At 38.6% G+C, this 24666-nt stretch overlaps 1 protein-coding gene across 2 annotated transcripts in view; it reads right to left on the bottom strand.

Moving 5' to 3' along the window:
• LOC131064648 (uncharacterized) overlaps positions 1 to 24666 on the bottom strand; it is an 81418-nt gene that overhangs the window by 42784 nt on the left and 13968 nt on the right. For both annotated transcript variants that reach the window (XM_057998869.2, XM_057998868.2), the window contains exon 4: positions 17646 to 17732. In XM_057998869.2, the coding sequence (XP_057854852.2) occupies positions 17646 to 17732 (87 nt within the window). The remainder of the gene's footprint in view (positions 1 to 17645; positions 17733 to 24666) is intronic.

Below are 24666 nucleotides of genomic sequence, written 5' to 3'. Positions count from 1 at the left end.
GCATTCATAAACGAGGTTGTCAATAAAGGAATGAAGTGAAGGATTTGAGAACACGAGCTTCATGAGTTCACCATTTGGAGAAAATTTCCTACTTCATGAGTTCACCATTTGGACCGAATTTCCTACTTCATGAGTTCACCATTTGAAGCGAATTTCCTACTTCATGAGTTCATCATTTGAAGCGAATTTCCTACTTCATCAGTTGGGGTATTGGAGCGGATTTCACCTTCAAGGCTTCACAAGTGAACTTCATGACTTGCCATCTTGGAGCAAACTTCATGAGTTAAACTTTTGGAGCAAACTTCATGTTTGAGAAATTTGGAGCGAACTTCTTCATGTTGAAAGTGGAAGAATGAGGGAAATTTTAAAAGTGCCTACTTCATGATCGAACACTCAAGAGCAAACTTCATGATCAAACACTCAGGAGCGAACTTCATGACTTCATGTTTTGGAGCGAACTTCATGACTTCCCACCTTGGAGCGAATTTCATCAATGAGCATACATAAGCAAGTCTACATGAGCGAAGTTGAAGGAGAAATGAAGGACGTTTGATAACAATCACCTTGAGTAGATTCAATTCCAAATGAACTTCATCAGTTGCCATCTTGGAGCGAATTTTCCAACTTCACGAGTTGTCATCTTGGAGCGAATTTTACAACTTCACGAGTTGTCATCTTGGAGCGAATTTCCAACTTCATGAGTTGGCATCTTGGAGCGAATGAGTTGCCATCTTGGAGCGTATTTTCCAACTTCATGAGTTGCCATCTTGAAGCGAATTTTCCAACTTCATGAGTTGCCATCTTGGAGTGAATTTTCTACTTCATGAGTTCACCTTTTGGAGCGAATTTCATGAATGAGGAAAATGGAGCGAATTTTGCATTCAAAGCTTCATGAACGAAATGGAAGATAAAGAGACGAAGGAAATTTGGAATCACTTACTTCATGTTCAAGCATTCGCAAACGAATTGCATGACTTGACAAGTTGGAACGAATTTCATGTTTGAGACATTTGGAGCGAACTTTACAAAATGAACTTCATGAATCAATGAAAAGGAGCGAACTTTATACAAAACGCACTTCATGAGTAAGGGAAATGGAGCGAAATTCATGATCAAAGGTAGAAGAGCGAAATCAAGTGTATTTGTACTTCATGAGTTGAGAAACAAGAGCGAACTTCATAAGTTCAAGGTTTGGAGCGAACTTCAGGAATTGAGGATTTGGAGCAAATTTCTAGAAAGATGAACTTCATGACTTAGAGGATTGGAGCGAATTTCATGAACGACAAGAGAACTTAATAGACAAGGTGATTGAAACAAGCTTAGAGTCCACACCATCTAGAGCAATCTTCATCTTCAAACATACATAAGCGAATCTAAGCTTCATGTTCAAACCTACATGAGCAAATCTCAACTTCGTGAATTAGCATGCATGAGCGAACTTTATATTGAATTTCACAAACTCAACATGCAAGAGTGAACTTCATAAATGGACAGAGGGGAGCGAACTTCATGTTTTGAGCTGCAAAAGCGAATGTCAAGAATGAAAGTAAATTCAAAGGCAAGACGGAGCAACTTAATGAACATCAAGGGTGGAATAAACTTCAAGAACTCCTCTCCAAGGAGCGCAAAAATAACTTCAAGTGTCACTTCATGAGGGCGAATTCTCTTTTTATGTTCTTATTAAATCTATATATCAAGTGTATTTGATACTCACTTGTTTGTTTTGCAGGAGAAGAAGCAAGATACAAGGATAACCTCTTCAAGAAGCTTCATCAACAAACACAAGAAAATCAAGGAGGAGAAGATCTCAAAGTGTTCTCACCACCTCAATTGCATGAAGAAGACTCAAAATGCTACTAGATTGAGAGACTTCAAATGTTCAATAGCTGCAAGCAATAGAGCGGGATATCTTCAAGGTTCTCATTCTATCACATTGACATGGAAAGATCGCAGGAGTGCAAAGGAGAAATCATCCAACTACCTCAAGGCACTAGAGCATAAAGGATGGGTAGCCTACGTGATGGAAGGATGTTTTACAATCTTGAATTCCCTTCAAGAATCCAAGAATTGAAGTCAGTACGACAAAGAGCTACATTCAACCAGTTGCATCATTCATCAAGTATGTCAAAAACGAAGGAGGATCAACCAAAGTCATCACAAGACCTACATCGAGCATGATTGAAGAAGCAGATAGTTTCAGAAGAGTTAATCAAAGTTTGCTTCTCATCATCATCATCATCACATTGAGCAACTGAATAATGTTGAGTATCAAGAGATATCTCTCAACATTCCTTCATGATGATGAATCAAATCAAGTCTACGAAGTGCAAGATAAAGGTGGAATCCTAGTCATCGTCCCAGTAACAACCTCCACCAATCAAAGAGGTCCACATCAACACGTCCAAGTTCAATGAACCCAGCTCACCCACAGATGCACAAACTCCAATGTAGCTACCCTCAATATCTATTGGTCCACATTCTCTGAATGTAATTTTCTCATTAGCTAAGGAGAGATTGTTGAAACAAACCCTAATTAGGGTTTTCATTGTAAAATCTTGGCCATTGATGGAGATTCGATCTTGGCGATTCATTGTAAATGATCTCTATAAAAGCTCAAACTCTTCATTTGTAAAAGGGAATATTTAGCAAATAGTTGGTCAATAGTTAATAGTGAGTAGAATAGTGAATAGTTAGCTAATATTGAGTAGAATAGAACAATAGAAGAATAGCAATTACAATAGAAGTTAGATTAGGAGAAGGCAAGGATTGTTGCCAAACCTTGTTGTAGAGAACAATTGATTTCATTGAAGTTATGGTGAATTTGATTCGTTACTTCAACAACTTGCATGGTCTTTGCTTCTCAATTTGCTTTCATGTAATTAGATTGAGTGGAGGAATTTGTTGAATGTATTCATGTGGAATCCACCTAATCCATACCACTAACCTCTTGGTGCTTGTAAGTGCGCCCTGTGTGGTCAACTGAAATGATATGAGCTTAACTTCGAATCATTCTACATTCACTGCTTATGCATTAACTTGAATGGTGATAGATGTTTGATGGTATTGATTCAAACATCCTTGAACATCCTTAGAAGATTGCACTGAGCTTGTGTCAAATTGTTCAGTTTGATGGTGAGACCTCGCTTAGTAGGATTTCATCTAGTCATTCACTCATCTTCTTACATTCTAGGCTTTAGGAATAGCGTAGACTTTTCAAACCCCATCTCTTTTGCATTTATTTTTTTTATTTTACAACTGATTAGATAGGACCTAAGTTCCAGCAAATCAAGCATTTGGGCATTCAAATGTAAGTCCCCTTGTCATAATCACATCAACCAACAGAGTTTATCCACACGTAGTGACCCTACATTCATGAACCTTGGAGTCTTCTCAAGTGATCCTTAAGCTAATCTTCAGCATTTGAGAGATTTTGTTCAAGAGAAGATAAGATACTCTTGGGTATTTTATTTTGTGTTCGCATGTGCATAAAAAACACATCAACAGGTACCACAAGCTACATCAAGCATAACACCTCCATACAAGCACACTAAGCAACTACAAAAATACAAAACACCAAGCACCTGAAATATCCCCTGTAGTGTATTGACTGAATTACAAGGAATATTTGCTGACAATCTGATTTTTTAATCTGCGTGTTATGCGGTTTTGAGTTTTACGCGTTATGCTGATATGTTGTCTCAGAAGTTTTCAGATTGTTGTAGATGTTAGTAGCCACATATTTTTCATGATTGCACAAATATAAATGACTACTAATGATTGAATGATTGCTAAGAATGCATATACAACTGTTTAATAATGTGCTATATCAAATTAGACCCACAATCGTGAACTTACAGCTAGCTGACATTATAACAAACAGTTGACATGCAACCTCAGAAAACCATGTATCAAGATGTAAACCTTACTCCTTCCTTTCTTATTACAAATGATGTTCAAAGAGGACATTACAATGCAATACTAGTGATCAACTCTTATTCACTTAGTACTCAGAAATTCTGAGAACTTATGACAGCCATTGATATTTCAACTATAAAATGAGTGCATGAAATGTTGGATAATGAACCTGATTATGAATCGCCTTCCTTGATAGCTGAAGAAGCAAGCAATATCATGAATTATGGAATCCTCCAAGATGCAAATTGAAAATGTCTTCATAAATCACCCCTGCTGTAATTGGAGTGGACTGATAATAATAGATAGGCTGCTACTAGCCTCCAAAACTTCACAAAAATGATCGCCTTTGCCTCTCCAATGTAGGGCTACCCTTCTTAATGGTGTTCAATGCCAATATAGGGAGTTGTCAACAAAAATCGAAGAAAATGGCAGACTGCTACGATTTTATCTCAGACTGATTAGGCACGGATTTCACCACAAATACACCCTCAAAAGGGATCGCCTCTCTTCACCAAAATTATCACTGACCTCTTAAGGAAGATTTGATGCTTTAATGATGTAATATGACCCAAATCGTGGGTTTGGAGGAGGAATACGATTTTGGTTTTAGTCCTGTAATTCAATCAGCAGCTCACAAATTCACTTCTAAATGTTCTTCAATGAGATCGCCCTCCTTCTCCAATTAAAATCGATACACTATGGGCATTCAAATTAATAATCTGAAAATATAATGAATCCCATCCACCATGGAAATGTAGCAAACTCGATAAGCACACTATGGAAGACTGATTTGTCTCCCACTCTCAGCTGCAACCCCTCAGAAGGTCTTTCACTCCCTCAGTTATGCTATCTATGGGAGTTTTCGTTCCCAAAGATGAAGATCTGCAGAAACCCCTTCGGTTCCATGAAATCCAATCAATAAACCAAGCTTCCTTGAAACTTCAGTTAGATCCCCCTTTATACTTTTTTCATTCCAACTCTAGAAGCTTCTAGAAGTGACTTTATGATATAATATTTAATTAGTCACTTTATTAAATTAATTAAATATAAAGTCATCTTTTATTTTTTTAATTTATTTGATAACTTTATAAATAATTAACTTAATATTATTAATTAAGCTATCCATGAAAAATAATAACAATTTGGACAACTTAACTAATTAAATTAATTAATCAATTCCTCTCCAAAAATGGGGACATTACAGCACCTCCATCATAAGGAAGATACACAATTGCAAGATGACATGGAGAACCACCAAAGAATATAGCTAGCAATGAGGCAAACTCACTGCAATCACTACAAGCAAACATCCAACACTACAAAAGATCAAAATAGCAACAAGATTGTTGTCACAACACTGCATTATGTCTTGGTTTAATCAAATGATCTATCCTCAAGCATAGGTTTATCAGTGTCAACCTAGAAGTGCCAAGTGTTAAACCAGAAATGGATGGTTGTATGGTAGACCAAACTTAATCCAAATATAGCATCATTGTAGTGTGCAAAGTTTCCAATTTTTCATTATATCAGAGTATCACAGTAGAAGCTAATTACATCACACAGAGGATCAATGTCTAGGAATTAAAAATCTACAAGGTTGATTTGGGATCCTGGTAACTCAAAGAAAGCATCCCAGCTTGTGATTGATTAAGGACAAGCAATCTTAAGCAGGATGGACTGTAATGTCCCCTTTTGAAATGGGATTTAATAATAAATAATATTAATAAATTAAAATTTAAAAAACAAAATATAATATAATTATAATTTAACTAAGTTTAATGAATGGTCAAAGGCATGAAATAAATAGTTATGACTATTAAAGGATTAAAGGTATAAATGAAAGGAAGTAATAAAGGAATAATGAATAAATGAAGAAGCAATAAATCAATTTGGAAATAAATGATTATACTCAAATGGCAGCAATGAAGGGTGGTGACTCCTTCAAGAAATAGATATAAAGGGAAAATTATTTCATTGAGAGAATCAAGGAACAAATCATCAATTCATAAAGGAAACAAGCATTCAATCAGTCAATTGGGAATGGAAAATTATGCAGCTTTGCTAGTAAATTACAAGAGTAGCGATGGTGTGAGAAAGGGTGTGACTCTTCCATAAAAGATATATATATATATATACATGAAGATCATTCCATGACATCATTGAATCAGCAAATTATTTCAAGCATCATTCAAACATTGACTCGTCAATCCATCAAGAAATATCGATCAGCCAAAGCAATCAGTAATAATCTCGCAAATACATCAAGCTATCAGTTTTGACTTTGAGGAAGAACCTTGCCAATACGAAGGATGAAATCCCTTCCAAGTTCACGAGAGGATAAGGGCAAAAACCCTTATTGCTCTTATCGAGTTTGGATGAAAACCCAAATCTTGGTCAAGGAGGACAAAAACCCTCCAAGGACTAAGAGTTGAAAGGACGAAAACCCTTTCATGCTCTTGGCAAGTTAAGGGCGAAAACCCTTGATATTGCCACTGTTGAGTTAGGGACGAAAACCTCTAATTTGGCAGATTTATAAGTATTTCAAAAGAATTCATGATATGATTGATTTTGAGAATTGTGCTATGATTTATTGATCTGAATATTATCATAAATTCTTACTCTTTGATAAAGCTATTATCATTTTGAGTAAATATTATTGTTTTGAAGGTAAAAATTAGGAATATCCCAAAAAGGGACATTACACAGCATAGGGCAGTCTGGACATTGGAGAAAGACTTACAGAGTTCGTAGGAGGAGGTTTAGGGGTCATTCGAGGGTTTACAGGTGATATGCATTGCCTAGAATGGATAGAGTGACCAGTATAAGCAGAAACACGAGGTTTTATAGGTTAAATGTGTCACCTGTGAGGGAATATTGAGGATTGTAGCAAGTTGAGGAGGTTTACAGATTGAACGTGAAGTTTAGAGGAGGAGCAATTCCTTCTAGAGGAGAATCAAATGGATTTATGGGCAGCTTGAGGCTTTAAAGATTTGTTTACACTCTTTCCATCCATACTTCAACAGATTTCTAATGGAATGTGGCAATTTGAGGTGGTGAGAGGTTGTAGTGATATAGTTTGGGCACTTTGGTGTATATGTAGCAGATCTCGAGTATCATTAACAGCCAATTTGGGTATTTGCTTATCTGTACTAATCATATAGTTAAGAAGATTGAACCTAACAGCAGTTACAGCTGGTTGAAGACATTTCTGGGTGCAGCATACAACCAATAAAGAGACAAAACTGAGGACAGCATAGCATATGTCATCAAACCTATTCAATTTTCTGTATCACGCTTAAGTGAACAGCAAGCTAATAACTTAATATGGGATGAACAGCAAAACTGGGTCAGTGATATCTTCTTTTTCTTGAATATTTGATGGTAATTGATCGGTGCATTACATTTCTGTTCTGTTCTTTATCCTGCTGCAATAATCATTAGTGCAATATGTAGAAATTTGAATGAACGGAACAAGTCATTAGAGTTGTGTAAATTAATTCTTGGATTTTGTCATATGTTGGTTCAAACATTGTTTTAATACACACTAAATACAAATGACATATCAACTGTTTGACGAAATGTCTATCAGCTCACATTGAGAAATTTGCAAGTTTATTGAGGAATTTTCATTTTGACACAAATTTCCCCTAGAATTCAAGCATTCAGTAGACATCTTTATTTTGTTTCAAAATTGCTAATTGTTTTTCAAGGATTCCATTTCTAATGTTAGTTTCCGCTAATCATTCTGATTTGGGGCACTTATTCAGTTTCTTTTGATGTGTTGACATCAAGAAAGACAAAGGTAATCAAACCTTGTAGCAGTTAAATGGAGTTCAGAAGAGGCAGCATACCAGTTTAATGAGCCAGTAAAACAAAGCATGGAAGAAGCAACATACTATAGCAGGAGAAATCATTGATTTGATCCATAAATGACTTGAGAATGCATGTATGATTGTCAAAACACTTTAATTATAATATATGTTTGTTTAAGTGTAATGTCCCCTACTAGGTTGAGACATGTTTTAACCGAAATCAATCTATTTTAATACACTTATGACTCAAACAACATTTCCACCTTAACCTGAATCCAATTAGTGATATTCCAATGTAATGTCCCCAACTAGGGATTACCTGAATTTCATCCTAAATTAGTAATTCCATAATATAGTTTATCATTTTTTCAAATTATGAGAGTGACTTAATCTATTCATTAAATAAACTTACGAATTGACAAATAAATGGATGGATTAATAGCACATATATTGCAAAGAATGATAAACATGTCTTTCTACATATAACCAATCATAGTTTAGTTTGGTAGGAAAGCTTTGAGAGGGTGCCTGTACACTGCTCAACCCAACTAAGCCCAAGAGCACGCAGCATCCCACTATGACAACTCACCTCTTGGCCCACAAGAGGCAGGAATGTCCCACTATGACAATTCCATCCCTTAGGATGGCCTACTTAGCTTGGGAGAATCGATAAACTGCAATTCCCTAACATACGTCCTCCATTCATTCCTTTGATTGATTACGAGATAAGACATGCATATATAAATAATCTAAGAAAATATAATCAAGTATATATATTAAGTATATATATAGTACCAATATATTTGGTAATTACTGTTAGTAGCCTAAGTGGATTAAATTGTAGCATACAAAACACCAAGATCCAAACTATAACACCAAAGCATAATAAAACAATATCATGGAACCAACAACACACAATACAGTATACCAAGATATATTCATGTAACACAAATGTATATCATATTAATCTCCACTAGAATGTGCCTCCAAATGTGCTAGAAGCTTACATATAAAGAGTTTGTGGTTGGTTAGGCCATCAACTGTCAGACAACCAACTACCCCGTAGTTATAACTTAATACTATTGTTTTATTTTAATACATTACCAAAAAGCCTTATTTACTAATTAACCGGCTTACATCATCCCCCCCCCCAAAACTTGTCGTCTTCCAGACGACACAAAACAACAGAATAACAACAAAAACTATTTACTGAGAGGAACAAGAGGACATCCCTGTTCCCATCGTGGCACGCTCTCGGAGGGTCTTCAGATCTCTTTCAGCAACGAGTCATTTCCCCTGAGTTGCTTTAAGAAACCTGAGTGCATCCATTCGGTCCTTCTCAGAGGCAGCCAACTCGTGTTCCTTTCCCAGCCGCGTGGTTCTCTCGTGGTTCTCTCTTGTGCCACTTCTTGTTCCAGAGTGTTGATTCTTTCCTTCAGCTCACTCTCTCGCTGTAGGGATAAGGTGTGTTCTCTTTCCATTTTGCTCGCTTTCCAGGTCATCCCCTGGAGCTGTAAGAATGTAGTACGAAAGGTCTGCTCTATGGTAGTGCGAGCTCCCATCACCTCCTGATCTCCTCCTATATGCCCGCTAAGGATCTGTGGTACTCCCCAGTTTGCTACCATCTCCAGTGTTTCCTTGTCGGGCCAACCTTGGTTTCTCATTTTCTCCGAGAACTCCCTCTCACAACCCTCTGCCATAAATGCCATCAGTGCTTCCGCTACTTTCACTATAGCAGGCACATCGGATCCTCTAGAATGATCTATCATCCTCTGTGTAGCTGTCCTCATTACTTCCAACTCTGAAAGAAAATGCTGCACAACAGCTTCAAACCCTCCAACACCCTCTGCTGGTGAAGACATGTCGTGCCCTTTCCTAGTCTCCAATCCTCAGGGGCTCTCCTCCTGTTGGTCAAACCCCAATGATGGTGATGGTGTTGGAACTTCTATGTCCATCTAAAATCTGGCCAACAGGCTGTCCGTTTCGCCCTCCATGTCTGTTTCCTCTGTTCCCTTCCCCCTGTCTACTTCTGGCTCTTCTGTAACCAAGTGCATTTCTTGTTCTATGTTTCCTTCACCCATGGTTGCGGGAGAATCAGTTATAGGTGCCACTACTAATGCGACAGCTCTAGCGGCTTCCACGCCCCTTGATGTGTTTATATGGAGAGTGTGGGCCCCTGCATTATGTCTCCTCAAGTCTATTAACTGGGATGGGGTCCCTGCGACCCCAGGCACCAAGTGAGTCGTGGTGGGAATCTGTGCCGGTTTGAAAAGTACCTTTTTCTTTACTCCCCATCCTGGAACGGTTGGTATGCCCCCCATATGGCTTCTTGGCCCTACTTGTGGCAGACCTCCTACGTGCCCTCTTTCTTGTACCATGCCCATTGGTTCCAATGTTGCAACTTCTGGGCCTGTCCTATCCTCCTTATCACCTTCTGGTCCATGCATAGTGTGGCTTTGTTCCATACGGAACTCCCCTTTGTCTTCATCAGATGAAGATGAGATATATGTCTCTTCTTCCCCCGTCTCTGCCTCAAAGTTGTCATCTTCCTCCCCTCCATCTTTCGCGCTCCCTGTAGGTTCTTGCCTTGCTTTCTTCTTGGGTGTCTCTGTGGCTACTACTATGAAAGTGTCCAGGTGTAGCCAGTAGTACATGGCTGGCTTGTAGGGCTCCACCCCATCACTGCATATGCTACGACTATGTACGTCGTGGCCTTGAAGATAGTCGCGGCGCCTGTGGTGCACCATGCGGCTAAGGCGTACGCCTAGGCCTTGTGTTGCATACGCTGTGGCTTCGTGTTGCGTACACCTTGGCTTGCGTATGCCCCCTCCGCCTTTGCGATCACTTCCCCGTATGCCCTTCGTGCTATTGTGTCCACATACGCCCTTCGTGCCACTGTGTCCACGTATGCCCTTTGTGCCACCGTGTCCACGTACGCCCTTCGTGCCACCACTTCCCTTCGTGCCTTTGCTTCCACCCTTCGTGCCACCGTGCCCATGTACGCCCTTCGCGCCACCGCTTCCCTTCGTGCCTTCGCTTCCACCCTTCGTGCCACCGCTTCCCTTCGTGGCTTCCCTTCCCCCCTTCGTGCCACCGCTTCCCTTCACCTCCTTACGTACGCTGCATGTGCCCTTCATGGCTTTGCGTACGCCGCGTGTGCCCTTCGCGGCTTCGCGTGTGCCCTTCACAGTTTCACGTACGCCGCGTGTGCCACCGCTTCCCTTCGCCTCCTTGCGTACGCTGCGCGTGCCCTTTGCGGCTTTGCGTACGCCGCGTGTGCCCTTCATGGCTTCGCGTACACCGCTTGTGCTCTTCACGGTTTCGCATACGCTCCGACTGCTGCCGTGTGTTCCCCTTGTGTACTCTCCTTCGGCTGTGCGTACGCCCTTCGTATTCCTTCGGTGTTTACCTTCTACGGCGCTACTCTTCGTCACTTCCCCTTCGTTGCCTTCACAAGGAATTATGTGCCCGCTTGCCCCTTTATCATTTTTCTTAACATGTCGGATGCTTTTTATCCTCCACTTAGTCTTTTTCGAACCACTCCTTCCTTTATTTTGTCGGTCCCATATTAAACTTTTTATATTTGCTTTGGTCTTTATTATCTTTCTATGGCATTCTCTTTTCATGCGTAGTGTTTTTATTTGCGTTCTCTTTTTTTTTTTTTTTCTTATTTTTCCAATTGTGTTGAACCCATGTTCCTAACTTTCGTGACTTAGAACCATCCTCGTCTTCCTTCGTCCCACATTTTGTCAAGTCATACCCCAACATATTCGTAGCAACAGTTTCTCTCTCCTTGTAGATTTTGAGTTTTGAACCATCCTCGATCTCAAGGATCTCCAACACATTACACTCTAGATTGGAGATTTCGTAATCCTCCATCTGCCAGTGGAATAGCCCATTTATAGAACTTGTCTCGTCCTCTGAGCAATTCCCTAAGCGGAGTACTCCCTCTTCATTAGGTTCCATCTCACCATCCTCCCCCGGTGCTTCTCTCTCGGACCCAGAGTCTAAAGCCACTTCCTGACTCACTACTTGGTTCCGTAGATCAATGATATATTTTTTCCCTTCACTTTCGATTGAGAGAGTGTTTTTCTTCCAATTGTGATCTGCTTTGGCCATGATGAGCCATCCTCTTCCCAAGAGTGCATCATATCCCTTCCTTGCTAAAGATATAACCATAAAATCTAGAAAGAATTGTTGGGTTCCAATGGTTACCTTTTGTCCCATGAGTGTGCCAATTGGTTTTATCCCCTGCTGGTCTGCTCCTACCAAGTGGAATGCGGGTGGCCACAGTGTTGGTTTCCCCAAGGCCTTCCATGTCTCCTCTGGTAACACATTTACTGCCGATCCTCCATCCACAATCGTATTGGTGAGTTTGTAGCCCATGATTTCCATTTCCACTACGGCTGGTGTTCTGCCCACACCTACTGTCATCAACATGGGGTCAGCGGTCTCCTCTAAGTGGTTCCTTTCTTCCACTTCCTCCTTGTGGCCTGGCATCTTTTCCTCCTTTCTGGTCTCCTCCACCTGGTTTATGGCCATCCGCAGTTGTGGTAGTGTCTGCAACAAATCCGCTACTCGGACCAACACGGTGGTTTGTAGCAGCTGCTTCATTATGGTTGCTTCAGAGGCGGCTCGTATGTTGTTGGTGGGTTTGTGGGATACTGTCTTCCGCCGTTCCTCACTCATTTCCATTCTACTTCCTTTTGTGCCTCCTTCAGTCTTTCCTTTTTTGTACCCAGGTCGGGGTACGTTAGTTTCCTTGCATGAGATCAGGTAATGGCCAGTACTTCTTGTTCTGGCCGAACTACATCCAGCATGTTCACGCCTTTCTGTCTTGGACACTCCGCATCCTCGTGGTTGCCTAGCCCACACCATTTGCAGAGTAGCCCTCCTCCTTGTCCAACACCACTCTGGCAGTCGCGTGCAAAATGGCCCCATTCATTACACCTTCGACATTGTATCATTGGTCTGCCTTTTGCATCATATTGGATGCAACCCTGTGGGGTATTATTATTGCTATTGTTGTTACTCCCCCTCCAACTATTCCTATAGCCACTTGGTGATGTGTCTGAGTTTCTGTTCTTGGAGGGTGTAGTTGGTGGTGTTGCTTGTTCTTGAGTATATAGTACCTGGGCACTCCTTGTCTTCAAGTTATAGGGGCATTCCTTGATGGAATGTCCCAACACTTGGCAGATATCACAGAAAACTTGCTTCGGGCAATTTGTTTTTGTGTGTCCCTCTAGTTTGCACTCTGTGCACCAGAGTTCCTTGCCCTCCCTACTTTCTTCCTTCTGAGTCCGCATTTCCCGCATCATCCGCCTCATATTCTTCCGAAGTGCTTGTATCGTCTGGGACGACTCCTCGCTTTCTTGATCACTACTATCTTCATCACTTGTGCGCTTCTTACCCTTCGATGTCTTGTTCTCGCTTTCAATGTCCATGGCTCTATTGTACGCGTCCATGAAAGTGGATGGAGGTACTACCTTCATCTTTTTCCGCAGGGATGGGTTCAGTCCCTCGATGAACCATCGCTTCTTCAAACCATCGGCTGGGGTATTGTCCATTTTTCCAATCAATTCTTTCAGCCTGCGGTAGTAGGACCTTACCGTCTCACTCTTGCCCTGTTTGGTGTTGTATATTTCTGCTACGATCTCGTCATCGTCTCGAAGTAACCGAAACTCCTCCTCGAACGCCTTAGCAAGATTTTTCCACGTATCCTTTGAAGTGGTGGGCAGGTCCGTGTACCAATCAATGGCAATTCCACGGAGGGTGGCTGGAAATGCTTTCAGCCAGTTGTCCTCATCATTCTCGCCATTGGCCTGCCATATGGTGACACAAGTTTTACAGTGACAGGCGGGATCCTCTGATCCTATTCCATTGAATCTGGGAAGTTTCTGCTTTTCAGGGGTATGTGCCATCTTTCTCGTACTCCCCAGGTTACTCTGGGGATTGTTGAATGACTCGGTTGGTGTGGTTGTTTGCTCCCAATTATCACTACTCTCTATTGCCTGTGGGTTGTTGTGACTCCTGTCCCACTCTTGTGTACGTTGCTGAGAACCTTCTGCGAGGCTCCCTCCTTCTTCAACTATCCGATAGATTTTCAAGCGCCTCTCTAGTTGCTCCTGGATGCGCAGGGATCTCCTCACTAGTCTTCTTGGCTCCCTCCTTGCTCCTCCGAGGATTTTCGTCTTCGATCTTTGTTGAGTGTATTTGGCATTAATTATTGGAACTACTGGGGTTGCAACGCTGTGTTGAGTCCCTCTGCTCTTCTTCCCTTCGATTCCTTTCTTTGTACTATTGGAGCACTTGCTGCCTACATTGCTCCCTTCATACGTTCTCTCGTTCCTCGTCACGTTCCACAAGGACACGTACCAACAACCGTGGAAGACTACCCAGGAGATCATGTACCGCCTGGTTCACGTTGAGTTCTACCCGTACCGTACCAGCCGAGACAGCGCTCAGTTCCGCTTCTCGCTGTACGTACCGGTCCACGGAAACGTCCGACGCGTGAATCAGGTCTTGTGTCAACTGATCCTCCCTGGTTACTTCGGTGTTATCCTCTACGTCACTGTCTGTTACCAGGATGCTTTGGTCGAATGGACGACCCATTATGCTTCCATCCCACCAGCCTTCCCTCTAGAGACCTCCGAATTCGACTTAGGCAACGGCGCCAAAATGTTAGTAGCCTAAGTGGGTTAAATTGTAGCATATAGAACACCAAGATCCAAACTATAACACCAGAGCATAATAAAACAATATCATGGAACCAACAACACACAATACAGTATACCAAGATATATTCATGGTAACGCAAATGTATATCATATTAATCTCCACTAGAATGTGTCTCCAAATGTGCTACAAGCTTACATATAAAGAGTTTGTGGTGGGTTAGGCCATCAACTGTCAGACAACCAACTACCCCGTAGTTATAACTTAATACTATTGTTTTATTTTAATACATTACCAAAAAGCCCTATTTACTAATTAACCGGCTTACAATTACCTACTATATAAATTATTAATACCACTTCTACCTATTGTGGCTGTAAAAGCAGACAGATCTGACATGCATCAGATCAGTAATGAAATTAAATATGACTGTCACGTATTGCAGTCTATATTAATAGTATTATTAAATTCTGCATAATAACATTATCAAGCTTCATATATTAAGCATACGCATTAAGCACATCCCCATGCATACCAGCAAGAACACAAATGTTACTGCCTGTAACTTGATAACAATTCTGATCTGATCTGATCAATGGTGATGTCACTAGATGCTTTTGACTCCTTCCCTTTATATCTCTCAATTTGAGGGAGAGGTCACACCTCTTCATCATGTATGCCCTTTGGCAAGAGACATACCCTTTCACCATTAGCACCCTTTGAAAGAGTGCAACTCTTCATTATTTCTACCCTTTGAAAGGGACACAACCTTTCATAATCAGATCTGCACTTATTATTTAAATCAGATCTGCACTTTTCATTTCCAAATTATCCCCCCCCCCTCAAATGAGGTTTTCTTCTCCCTTTTATATCTCATTGTTGAAGGTGTCACAACTTTTTCCTTTCATGTCTTTTGACTTTTCATTAACTTAATTAATTTTTAATTAATCATATTTAATTATATTATTTTATATTTTAATTTAATTTTTAATGTTTTAATTTTTTATTATCATTTATTATTAAATTCTATTTCAAAGGGGGGACATTACATCCAATTAACTATTAATAAATAAATTGCTCATCTATCAAACATCCATGATTCTTAATGCAAGGGTCAAACCAATTGTTATGTCCCCAACATGAAAACATCTCTTTCCCAAGTTCTTAAACACTGACAATAATAACAAGGATTATACAGATAAACATATCCTCCTTACCGTCTTTACGGTATGGGCTCTTCTGACTTACAATCTAATATTGTTATTGCCTGATCAAGATATATATATAATACTTATTCTGATTTAAATATATACACAAAAATAAATTAATTAAATAAATAATATAACCAATTCTGTTGTATTTGCTAATTACCTATTATATACATTATTGATACTACCACTGCTTAAAACATTGGTTGTTAATATATATTGTGGCTGGAGGAAAGCAGACAGATCTGACGCATAACAGATCTGGTCTGCCACTATTATGAATTTAAATATTAGTATTATATATATTGCAATCTATGTTATTATTATTATTAAATTCTGCAAACACACATTATCGGGCTGCATATATTAAGCCTACTTATTAAACACATTCCCTATGCATACCACTCAGGACAAGGATGTTACTGCCTGTAACTTAATAAAAATTCTGGTATGATCTAATTGATGGTGATCAACAGGAATGCATATCCGACCCGCTTTAATGAGCACAGACTATATATGATAATTCCCCTTATTTCCCGTGCTTTTTCCTTAAATGAAATACAAACCGTCAGATTTATATCATTAATTTCTGTAGTTTATTGACAGATTAATGATCTGGGGATACTTGTATATATTCAGAAAATACTAGACTGTCTATTATTTTAATTGCTGATACTATATTTTAATCTCCTCATACTTTGCTGCCATTATTAATCTATTGGTATAGAGCTTAACGTGGCTTGCCTGGTCGGATTCCCTTTAAAATCCCCTTGGAATGTTGTACACCCCTATCTGTAATCGAATGGAGTGCAAACGTGAACTGAGGCTGCTTACCTCCCCCCTCCAAAAAAAATATATTCCCCCTCATATAACATTCATATGCCACCTGTTAAGAGTTGTGACTCTTCAGTCAATTAAGTGTGCGCCTTCATCATAATCGTGGCTTTTGGGAATAGTGAGAGAATTGCTTAATCATAATAATCCCGCAGCCCTTAAAAAAAAATAAGAAGGCATTATAGTAATCGCACCCTTTTTACATAATTCACTTGCTGAGCGGTAGTAGTCAAGGCATTTACCATTACAATTGCTATCTTATGATTAATCGATAGTCTTAGTTGGTATCCCTTCAATTGCGATTCCTTCCTCGCCAGCTTGTTCAATATTATTTATATATATATGTATTATATCTTTATTATTTTAAATATATAAATTTTGTTTAGAATATGTAATATAATATTAATTTGAATATTAATTAAATAATAAATGAATAAATTTCAGATAATCATTGGTTGATAAGTATTCTATTAATTAATAATTATAATTGATTTAGTCAGTATATATATATAACGATCGAGGGGACATGACATTAAGCTAGAATTTAAGATGACTCGATTGAAGTCATTCAATGCATTAAGTGGAGTTTCCCCATAAATTGAAACAGTTATAACCCAGAATGGGTTCAAACTTCAAACTGAATATCTTATAAAATGTGATTATATAGTTTTGATTGTTTGCAACAGGAACAAATGTTAAAGAAAAAAGGTACTTAGAGAATGATGAATAAGAGAGGCACAACAATTTCTATTAACAAAAGAAAAATACGTTGCATAGAGACAATATCACCTTAGTATTAAAAATTCGGCACAAAAAGCATAATGCCTACTAGGCTATAGTGAAGGATGAAAGCAACCGTTTTAGTTCCTAGGCTTTAGGTAGATGCCCCTTAAGATAACATTGGACAAGTTTCCATGGAAAGAATCTGTTTGGTCAATTTAAATTTATATGCTAATTCTTCCATATTTAATACATTAGCTTTATAATATACTCATTGATTATTAAAAAAATAACAGACTTAGTTGTCCAGATTATCAACTGACACTCAGTAAAGAATTCAAATATAAACCATTTGCTGGCACCATTAAAACTAGTTTTATATGCTTAATCGTCAATCCAAAGCAAAACATACTCTCAACAGTTAGGTAGAACAAAATGGGAGAAAAGAAAGACTTAGCAAGTGTCATGAATTATTGCACACCTGCATTGGGCTGTGAAATATCTCTATAAAGGGGTAATCCTTTCTTTGACGAGCTATACAAAATCCTGGATACTTTGGGCATTCAACCTGTTAGAGCACAAGCAATCACTGCTCATAAATGGTAAAATGCTAATAACTAACAACTATTCCATGATTAACAAAAATTAGACACAAAATTATCTTTGTAGAGATTATTAGGGTAAAAGATAAAAGCAAAAATAACAATGTGTTGTTTGCATTCTTCATTGAATAAAAGGATTCAGTAAGACTTTGAGAACACAAATTTCTATTTCAATATAATATAAACTTGACAGTTGATAACACTCTCGTAGAAGATAGCATGTAGCAAAAGCACCAAAAGAATTGAGAAACACAGTACAACCTTAAGATCCCAAAAACATAAAGGACACACCACATAATCACACATATCCTCTTGAACCACGCCCCGCCCCAATCAATTTCGCATACAATTTTCTAAGAACAAACGAAAATTGACAATAGCATCCTATCTATTTACTGCCAAATGATAACATTACTTATTGTAGTATAAATAGAATACACTAGTATATACCAAATAATTGTAGATGAAAATCAACGAATGCTTTAGTCAAATAAGTGTTTGTAGAATCCAATTTTAGTTACGGCCTTGCTAGTCATTAACAGTCCCTTTGGCATTTAATAAGGTTGATTTTCTTTTCTTGTCTTTACTTGATACTTATTTGTTTCTTTATGTCACTTTGTTTGCAATTTTTCTTGTCTATTATTCAAGCAAAAAGTCCTTTACAGATCAGTAATATTCACATAGTTACATGTTATTCTCAAATAATGTTCTTGAGCAGGTTTCAGGACTCTGGTAGTGTAAGATGAAGATCAGTGACAATTATAGACAACATATGGTTGTCTTGACATCTTTGTGATTTTATGAACTTGTATTTAGCATCACACATCTTAGCCACTTCATTGAGATGGTACACGTAGCTATCTGTCATATCGACTAATTGTTAGTAACTTGTGAACATCAAAAGTGTTGACGATTGTAGCGGCGGGAGTTTCCTTGGCCGACTACATCCAAATATGCAATTAGCAGCGGGAGCTTTCTTCGATTGGATATAAATAAGGATCGGATCTCTTCCCATAAGCATCGAATGACATCAAGCACAGATCGCATAACTTCAACAACAGTTCGCATACCTAGAGCAGATCGTGGATTCTCAAGATCAGATCAAGTTATCTATCTTGCTTCAAGGAGTGAAGCGATTCATATTGGTCCTTGTATTTGACCATTGTAAAAGCATCTTGCTGTTATTATTTGATAATTATAATAAAGATACTTGTTGCTGGGTTTTTCTCCCTCATGTTGGAGGGTTTCCCTAGGGTACATGCTGTGCAAATTTGATAAAATTGTCTTACATCTGCTTACCCTAAAATCTGATCATAAAATAACATGGTATCAGAGCGGGTTTAAGAAGATCTTGATCAGATTTCTCTAAAGCAGCGAAGTTCTCTACTTTTCTCATCCTAAGGAGTAATTCTTAGCAATCGAAAATGGTGAACGGACTCAAGGTTGAGGATAGGCTTGAAGGTGCATCAAACTTCACTTCATGGAAATATAGAGTCCTTATTGTTAAGTTTTGGATCAGATTTATATAAGCAAGTATTTTATCTTCTTATTTAATTTTGGATATCAGTTTTGTTATTAATCCAAATTTATCTATCCACTGTTGTTATCTCCACTGACTGCAGAAGATAGATGACCGACTGCTGCTTGTTGACTTTCTCACAGATTTCACTAACTGATGAATATCGACTTTCACAGCTATCAACAGATGTATATCGACTGTCTCAGCTTGCACCAACAGATGTATATCGTCTGCATGTCACGACTTGCACCAACAGATGTATATCGACTGTGTATGTTTTCAACTTCCTCACCGTCTGCAAAGACTATAATATTACCGCTGTCTATATTACCTTTACCAAGGACAACATATTGACAAATATATAATTTCTAAAGTCTCCAATAGAGTCGTGACTTTTCCACAAGGAGCGACGAAGACAATACACTGTTTAGTTAATGCAGACAGATTTATATAATCGGGTATTATATAATCAAACGAACTTGGCATAATCGATTATGAATAATCGATAACAATAATTCAGTAACAATTAACTAACCCGATAATAGAATCGGTGATAGGCATAATCAATAATCAACATAGTTAATTATATGATCGGTATTTAACAAATCATGTTATGAATTAATCTAATCGTAATCAGACAACACTCGATATGGTTAGAATATGATAAGTTTAAATAAGATTAATTTATAGATCAAATGTGAAAAGCTGATAGGCCACTTTAACATTTGATCTAGGATTCTAACCGAAGATATCCCTTCAACACTTATTGCACCAAAAGAAAATGATCTTCTTGAGTTCGTAGAAAATGATGAAATATCTGATCCAGCCGATGAAGCTGAGAAACTTCAAATAAAGAAGAATGGCATACAGGCCAAAAAGATCTTGATTGATTCGGTGGAGGATCATTTGGTGCCACTTATTTCCAAGATGACATCTGCTAGAGATATGTTCAAAACTTTGGAAGGACTTTATGAGATCAACAACACTAGTAGAGCCCTTGCTCTAAGGCAAAAACTTCATCAAATCAAAATGGCGAAAGGAGAAACAGTCATATCATTCTTCATGAAGATTATTGAGCTGAGGGATCAATTATGCGCCATTGGAGATCAAGTTGTAGATAAAGATCTAGTCATGTTGCCATTGAATGGTCTCCCTCAATCTTGGGAACCATTTATTCAAAGTATTAGTGGGAGATCCAAATTGCCCAAGTTTGATCGTCTTCGTGCAGATTGTATCCAAGAAGAATCTAGGTTGGCTGCAAGAGGAAATGGTTGAAGCTCTCACAATGAAGACAATCATGTTCTAGCCACTGAAACTACAAAGAAGAAAGGAAGAGATGGGAGAAAAGGCAACTTCAAGAGAAACAAAGATAGAAGATCAGATTCTGCACCTAATTCTCAAAAGAAGAAAGACCTCTCCCACAACCAATGTTTCAGATGTGACAAGTATGGCCACTATGCAAGAGATTGTTTGACAAGGCCAAAGCAACATACTTCTATGGTGGAAGTTGGTGACGTATCTCCTCAAAAGGAATCTAGAAACAACAAAGAAGGGTTTCTATTCATCTCTGCTCTATCAAGCAATGTTCCAACCGACAACAACACTTGGTTGATTGATAGTGGCACTTCTCGACACATCACGGGTTATAGGGAACATCTTTCAGATTTGGTGGAAAGGAAGACCAATCTTCAACTGATAATTGGAGATGATGCATGCTACTCCGTGAAAGGTTCTAGAGCCATCTCTCTCAACTTAGAATGTCCTGTTCATGCCAAGAATCAAGAGGAACCTTGCATTCATTTCAGTCTTGGAAGACAAAGGTTATCAAGTTGCATTTTTCAGAAGGGAAAGTTCTTGCTTGGACAAAGAACTCTAGCATCAGGATAGCACGTGTGATTGGCAACCAGCATGAGAGTCTGTACAAGCTATCCATCCATCCAGTTCAAGCACTTCTACATAACTCTTCCAATTCCAGGGAGCTATGGCATAGAAGACTTGTTCATTTGCATTACAGGGCCCTTCCATCATTGGAGAAAATGGTTAAAGGCATACCTAAGCTCAGCCATGAGCATGATGGTTGTTTATGGTGCACTTGTAAAGGTTGTGTCAAAATACTAAGAGTCCATTTCATAGTAGTGAAAGTAGGTCAAAAGAAATATTAGATCTTGTACATTCTGATTTATGCGGTCCAATGTCAATGGCATCCCTAAGTGGATTTTTGTATTATGTAATTTTCATAGATGATTACTCTAGGAAGACTTGGATATACTTTTTAAGGTCTAAAGAGTCTGAAGAAGTCCTAGATAGATTTAAAGAGTTTAAGGCCCAAGTAGAAAACTTGTCTAGAAAGAGGAACAAAGTCTTAAGATCTGATAATGGAGGTGAATACTGTTGATTTTTATACTTTCAGATTAATATAAAACTCAGAAAACAGAATTTAGTTTCTAATTAGATTGTTTGCTGTAAAATTTAGAGATTTCTAGATTTAGGCATAACATAGAAATGAACAAAATAAGAACAAAACACAATTACCCTGGGAAAACCTCCTAGGAGGAAAAACCCAGCCAGAAAAGATCCTCAGATCTGATTATGGATTATATTCAATATTCTGATTTACAATACTTATCTCAAGTGCTTGAAGAGGTCTGAGATGTTCACTCTTAGGGCTGATGAAATCTTCAACAAGTTTGCACTTTCATAAGTATTAGGTCTACCCCTTTAGCACACCAACCAGCAATCAGGTTCATACACTAGATCTACACTTTTAGTGCATCTTAAGTCTGCACTTTTGCTTGAAACTGGTCTGCAACCTTAGCGCCTTGAATCTAGAGCAGTTCGCACTCCTTTATGATGGTATTGCACGTGATGTTAGCACCTCCAATGGCAGATATGATTCGCATATATTCCTTCTTCAGTCTTCGCATTATGCAGATATATATTTCGCATGAAAGGATATTGTATTGATTGATGAATGAGGTGAAGTTGTCCTTTATTTATATGAGGTGCAAGATCTAGTTAAGTCGGCTTTTACTTTATTAATAACTTTTAATTATTAATATCTCTTTTACCGAATTGCCTTATTAATATAGGGTCGGCCCTATTTATGGGAGCACGTTTCTTTGAGTGTGACGTGAGGATTTAGGGAGTGTCGTGAGAGAGGGCCCACCCCTACACGTTGAAGGAGGGACCAGCGCTTTGGGCGGATTCCAATGTTGCCTAAGGCAATTGGAATCCGCCACTCCTACCTAATTACAATCAAAACTCCCTCTTAATTAAGGAGGAGAAAACATAATCTTCCATCTTGCACACAAGCAAAGAATGGATTACATAATCAGAATATTGTAGTCGTCCATCTTGCACACAAGCATATAATGGAACTACATAATATAATCTTCCAGCTCACACACAAGCATAGACTGGATCCACCTTACATTGCCCGCAGAGGATGGTTAACAATTAATCTTCTCCCTGAGAAGATTACAATACCACCATACATTGCCCGCAGAGGGTGGTTTGATACAACACAATGTATCACTGAGGTTGAGACTCTCTCTCAATCAGGGTTTCATTTTCCAAAACACCGAGTCTATCTCTGAAGTACACAAACTTCACTTTGGACAGAGGCTTGGTAAGAATATCTACAACCTACTCATCAATGCTGACATACTTCAGTTGAATGGTGCCTCTTTGCACCATATCTCGAACGAAGTGATAATGAGTTTCCACATGTTTTGACTTGTCATGAAACACTAGATTGATAGACATTTTGATACAACTCTGATTATCACAATAAATAATTGTATGTCCCCAAGGTTGTCCAAACAGCCCAACAAGAAGCTTACGAAGCCACACTGCTTCTCTAGAAGCAACACTTGCTGCAATATACTCAACTTCAGCAGTACTTAGTGCAACTGAAGATTGTTTTCTACAAGCCCAAGAGATCACTGTGGATCCTAAGCTGAAACAAATGCCGGAAGTGCCTTTCCTGTCTTTGACACTTCCAACCCAATCTGCATCTGAATAACCTTCCAAGGTTATTGAAGTGTTAAGTGGATACTTCAGCCCATAACCAACTGTGCCTCGCAAGTATCTTAGGATGTGCTTGGCTGCAACAAGATGAACATATTTGGGCATGCTCATGAACTGGCTGAGAGCATTCATTGCATAGCATATGTCTGGTCTAGTGTTAACTAGATACATTAGTGATCCAATCAACTGCCTGTACTCCAATGGATCTACAAAATCAGAGTTAGTTGCAGAAACACTTAACTTCTTTAAGTTAGATTCCATAGGAGTAAACATAGGTTTACAATCCATCATTCTAAATCTTTTCAAAATATCAATAGTATACTTTCCTTGACTAGAAAAATTTCGTTAGATCTTTACCATACTTCTAGACCTAGAAAATAATGCATTAGACCTAAGTCCATTTCAAATTCTGAAGCTAGTTCTATCTTACATCTAATGATAAGTTCATCTTTACCAGTAAGAAATAAATCATCCACATAAAGAACTAGAATTAGCATTTCATCACTGGATAACTTAAAGTAGATGTTAGAGTCAGCATCATTTTTACAAAATCACTTAACAAGTATTTATCAATTCTTTCATACCAAGCATGAGGGGCCTGTTTGAGGCCATACAGAGTTTTCTTCAATCTGCACACATGAGTTTATCTATCCTGAATCTCATAACCCTCGGGTTGTTAAATATAGACTTCTTCCTCAATGACACCATTAAGGAAGGCAGTCTTAACATCTATTTGATGTAGCTTCCAACCTCTAACCGCAGCAATAGCTATTATAGTTCTAATAGAGGTATATCTAGCAACAGGAGCAAATGTTTCTTCATAGTCTATGCCTTCCTTTTGAGAAAAACCACAAGCTACAAATCTAGCCTTATATTTTTCAATACTACCATCAGCATTATGTTTAATTTTGAATAACCATTTAGAGGAAACAATAGATTTACCTTCGAGTTTGGGCACAATGTCCCAAACATCATTCTTGATGATTGATTGATACTCTTCATCCATAGCAAGCTTCCAGGCATGATGGTTCAAGGCTTCTTCAACATTGCAAGGTTCAGACTCAATGAGATTACACATCAATGCAACGTAGTTGGAGAATACTTGAGGTCTCTTGGTTTCTCAGAAGGTGCCACTCAGAGCAGCAAATCTTTCGGCTTCTTGAATGGTGTTTCTTACCCAAAGTGGCCTCTTTTTGGTAACAACAATGTCACTAGGTATATCAGTGGGATTCATAGGCTCTGGTGGATCATTATGTTCTTCTTGAGGTGGAGGTTCAACAGGCTCCCTCTGAATCTCAGGGTTAGTATCAACATTCATATCTTGATTGTCATTAACTTCATCAATAACAGAA

The sequence above is a fragment of the Cryptomeria japonica genome, chromosome 9 (genome assembly GCF_030272615.1).
Source record: "Cryptomeria japonica chromosome 9, Sugi_1.0, whole genome shotgun sequence".
NCBI classification, from domain to species: Eukaryota; Viridiplantae; Streptophyta; class Pinopsida; order Cupressales; family Cupressaceae; genus Cryptomeria; species Cryptomeria japonica.
This window is presented reverse-complemented; position numbering and strand designations above follow the sequence as displayed.